Source organism: Strongylocentrotus purpuratus, unplaced genomic scaffold (genome assembly GCF_000002235.5).
Source record: "Strongylocentrotus purpuratus isolate Spur 01 unplaced genomic scaffold, Spur_5.0 spur5_scaffold_20, whole genome shotgun sequence".
In the NCBI taxonomy this organism is placed as follows: Eukaryota; Metazoa; Echinodermata; class Echinoidea; order Camarodonta; family Strongylocentrotidae; genus Strongylocentrotus; species Strongylocentrotus purpuratus.
In genome coordinates, this window is record NW_022145606.1 from 16,114,065 (window position 1) to 16,119,057 (window position 4,993).

Genomic DNA, 4,993 nt, shown 5'->3' on the forward strand with positions numbered 1-4,993 from the left:
CTATAGGCTATAATGCTCTGGACATAACATTTAATTAGCTTAAATTTACTTCGTTTTAGATGACAGAATACAATTTTTCCTGACAGTGGTTATACAGAAACATATTGGCAGTTGTTACATTTCGCGTGCATGTATGATCGAACAAAATTTGTGAGGGAAAATCAAATCTTTTTTTGGGGGGGGGGGGGGAGAGGCCAGAGAAAATGGGAGAAGTGCTCGCATTGTGCGTCACAGAGTTGCCAATTTGTGTTTGACTGATCTCAACTTTAAAAAGTCAACTTTCCTATTTTGAATCGGAATTTGTTCATAAATTTCACCTATCTGTTCCTCTTATTTACTGCTTCTATTAAAAGCAACTGCATATCCGGTTGGACTTCCGATCCCCTCTAATGGAAAAAAAATACAAGATCGGCGAAGTTCCCCCGGGTTTTTTTTTAATTGCGCAATACAGTTCTGGCTTAGAATAACGAGTAGAGTAATTGCGAAAGAGCTTAAATGAAGTATAAGGAAGTCGACATAGGAAGTCAGCGGCGCTCGTTCGTAAATATATGACGGGATGCATGGGGCACATGCCCTACTAAACGACGAGAAAAGGAAAAACAAGGAGAGTGGAAAAGGAAAAAACAATGTGAAATAATATGATAGGCCTATCACCCCTTTCCCCCCACCCCCTTCATTTGGATGCTTTGGACATCTATCAAGTAAGGAAGGTGACCTCCGTGTCGACGCCACTCCCCCCCCCCCCCAATAGCCCCCACCCCCTTGCAGTAATTAGAACAACGATACGCCAGTGAATAAAGTTGTAATATAATAGCACATTAAACTTCGAGCTGATGAGTGGGGCAAGAGTACATCTACTTTCACTGTCCAAGTTATCGTGGTTATCTGAGCTGCTATCTGAATATTGAACCATAGATTGTCGATATAGTATAGCTTGCATTTATCGGTTCAAAAGGATTTTCCACCTCCAGAATGGCACTCTTAATAGCTGGAGGGGTTACGGCAGCGGCAGTCGCCGCTGTCGGTTCAACGGCAGGCCTCATCAGGCGTTTCATGGACCGGTATATCATCGTAGCAAACGGCTCGCCGCAAGCCATCTTTGTTACCGTGGAGCATGTGAAAGGCAAAAGTGAGTCCTTCATTGAAATAGGACAATCCATGAAATTTACAGTTTCTAACAACAGGCCTATAACAATCAGAGTAAAAAAGTGCACGAAAAGTACCTACGACGCAGAGGTTTGTGATTACGACTATCGCAATTTCATCGCGAGGGAGGCAACTACTGGAGATCTGATCCTTGTTCGAGCAAGAAAATGGAAAGTGTGGGAGGCTGAGCCTTGCAAGCAGAACGTGAGTCATTAAACAATATATTTACGCAAGACAGTAACAGAAAAAGAGGACATAAATCTTTTAGCAGACCTGTCATTAAATGAAGCCCATCTATACTTTGCTCATCAAACAATCGTTTCAGAAAGTCTACTATCTTAATAAGAATAAAGAAATTAATAACCAATAATTGATAATTCATTGAATAAATTACATTGCGAAAAAAAAGGTGTCGACATTTCTTTAAATTATTAAAGTTTATATTTCTTGAATTTTTTTAATTTGAATGTTTATCTTTGACCAATATAAGCCAATAAATATGTGTAAATCCTTATGAATATCAAATCCAGTGATTTTTTTGTGTAAGGCCGGACGGCACTACTCGTAGCTTCTTGCTCCCTCTATATATCCCACAATGCCTAAGTCAGTAAGTGATACCCGTTGATCCTTTTTCTTATGTTAATTGAGATGATTCGATGAGATACCGCCCTGCCTGTGATCACGCAGGGAGTACCCCAACCCGGCCAATCTAGTGCAGAAAGGCTTTAAAAAAAACAAGAGCTCTAAATTGTCTGAAGATTTATTACAGTGGATATGTTAACTTTGACCAATCAAAGCCAAAAATATAAATATAGGCCTATCAGTATTGAATCTAGTGATTTCATTCGTTCAAAATTAAAACAACTAACATTCTTATTATATTAATGTTTATTTGATTGTGGTTTAAAAAAAAATACTTTTCTTGTCATTGACTTTCAACAGAAACAGGAGGATTTTGTGAAAGTGAATTCTCCACATCTTAGAGAGATGTTTTAACGTCATCAACTGTCCCTTCAAAGGACTATTCATCTACTTAAAACTGACCACCGGCTCCTATAGATGGCGAGCCTCTCAATCTCGGCAACCGAATTCAAATTTGAGGCAATATGCATGCATAAATCGTCTTCACTAAAGGGACTTGGTAACATTGTCAAGATGAGATAAAATGGTGCTAAGGTAGTGACTTCCATGCTAGACGTACAATTTAATATAATCTGAAAGTTTGAGTGAAAACGAACCATTATTAACGATAACAATTGGGCAAAACTGATCTGATCGATACCTTAATTCTCCCAAGTATACATTACAATTTAATTACATTTTAGGGGAATCTTAATCGTCATAAAGCAATGAGTTGGCTATATATACCATTCCAGACATTTAATTGTTGAAAGAGTTTTAAAACCCTGTTTTTTGTCTTATTTTCAAGGACAAACCGTTGGAAAAATTCAAAAATAGTTTGGAGAAATCACGGTTAGAGGGTGTTGACCAGTGAGGGCAAGCACAGTAGAAGAAAGATAATAAGTAACATTTCATACCCAAATCACGCAATTTTTTAATCACCCTTCAACAATGTTACCGAGTCACTTTAACCACTTGAATGCTTCAGTAGACTAATATGACAAGCAGTGAATTTCAACAGTGGGCTTTCGTCACGAGAGCAATGAACAAGGCACATAAATACTTTGATCTCTTTCTAATATTGTAATCTAAGGAGATTCTATTAAAACATAATAAAGAGTTTAATAACGAATAGTTTTCATTGCATTCGAAAACAGATCTCACCAATATGTTTCTTAATGTATTTCAGTTGGAAATTTATAGCCGTTTTGGTCTACAAATAGTTCATCTGCAACCCGATTGGTCTATTCCAATATGGTTTACACCCAGCCAGTCTGCTATCCACATGTTTCATTAATCATTTCGTCTACTTTTCATTTTGTCTAATTTCCATTTGGTCTAACTGGGTCTAATTGTTAGTTTGTCTAATATATTTTTTCGCTTCTATCCAAATGTTTTAATAATCATTTAATCATAAATAATAACCCCCTCTAATGATTGTTAGACATTATGGATGGTAAACGAAATAGGCATTTATACACAAATTGGGAATTGGACCAAAAATGGATAAACTAGATGGGTAGTAGACTTTATATCGGAGATAAGGCCAAATGGAAATTAGACCATAGACATAGGCAATTAGACATATTTGTTATGCATGTATCTCTCCCGAACCCTTAGTTACCAACTATTCGATTCACCTGCAAAGCAAAGTAGCATCTCGATAGAAATCACTTTGCAAACATTTGCTCTTGCTATGTCGTTCAAGTCTGTGGCAATATTTCCACTTAGGAGCTTTTCTTCAAGAAGTATGTTTAACATTTGTAAATGTATCTATTCGGAAAATCGATGTACATGCATAATTTTTCCAAGCTGTATTGTCTCATTTATTAACGATAACATTTGATATTTTAGTGTACATATATTTGATTATTGTATGATATGCCTTACCAGAGTCGATTTTTATATTTCAAATATTTGATATGTATTTTTTTAATACTAAACCAGTGTTAAAAGTGTCGTCAAGAAGCCAATCTTGCAGAACCATTGTGTTGCAAAACAGAATAATAATCACAAATATCATTTTTCTAGGGACAATTGTTCCTGGTTTTAATTCGTCAAAGTTATAGGTTACGGTTGCAATTTGGCCCAGATATAAATTTGGCCTATAAATAGAGAGTATTATTATTATCATAAGTTTCTCGTTAAACAATATAATATGACCAAATTAAATCAAATACATTATACTATGTTTAGAAATCTGATTAAATAAATGCACATCATATAGTGTTACATTTTTTGTTGTTGCCAAACTTATTGCTCTGTTTTCTTTCTAATTCATTTATATTTACTTGTTTTGTTGGTTTCTATCGCTTCGAAGCCAAGAAAACAAGCAAACAACAGGCCTAGTCTTCCACGCGCATAATATCCTTTAAAGTGGCATGTTCCCCGTATTCCAGAGGGCGTTTAAAATACGTACCCGCTGGCGGACGGTGCTAGCTGCCTATTGACACCAACAGAATACGGCTCTTACGCAGATGTCATGTTCCGAATGCCCGCACAATGCCGATTATCGCATACAAGTGCCGAAGTAATATCAATCGCAGTTCGGTTCTAAGATTCGGCTGCCTTTTCCGCCCACTTTTGTGACGTCAGGAGCGGTCAGCGATCAGCTGGCTTGACGAAGGCAGGCCAGGCCGCGCGTACTTTGATTGACAGCTGTATGCAAATTAGAAGTCGATCTTCGGAACCAAGATGGCGATGACTAGAGCAGCGATAACTACAATGGCGGGAACGTGCCCCTTTAAGGAAGGAGTTCTCATACTTTGAAATAGATGCAGTATTACGAGTGGGGATAGAATAGCATTAGCAATCGTGTGTGGCATTGTGATGTTATTCATCTCCATTGTGATGTTGCCCATTAGAATTAGATCTAGATGTCACTCTCTTGCATTGTTTGTTTGTTTCTTTGTTTGATTGATTTTATTTCTGCGTTCAAATAACAAATAAAAGGTTATACATTCTTACATAACTATTACATACATAGCAAATCATGTCTAATAATATTATACAATAACAATAATACAAAGAATACAAACAAGTATAACGTATATCTGAATATACTTTTCAGAACGCAGGCGACCGCCGTCGTGAGTGGTTAAACTGGAAATGGATGGCGGCCTCGTGAATAAAAGAAGAAGAAAAGATTTAGCAAAAAAACTCTCTCGGTAAAACCTAGCAGGGGGCCGGGGGGGGGGGGGGGGCTGGGAAAAAAGGGGGAAAAACA

The 4,993-nt window shown here is 37.3% G+C and overlaps 1 protein-coding gene across 1 annotated transcript; it reads left to right on the top strand.

Annotated features, from left to right (window-relative positions):
* The first annotated feature begins 884 nt into the window (after nt 1-884).
* Nucleotides 885-4,001, top strand: LOC105436655. The gene is made up of 2 exons (XM_011662444.2): nt 885-1,350; nt 2,089-4,001. Exons 1-2 carry the CDS (start codon nt 973-975, stop codon nt 2,140-2,142), a joined length of 432 nt encoding a protein of 143 aa, XP_011660746.2. The 5' UTR covers nt 885-972; the 3' UTR covers nt 2,143-4,001.
* Nucleotides 4,002-4,993: the final 992 nt, after the last annotated feature.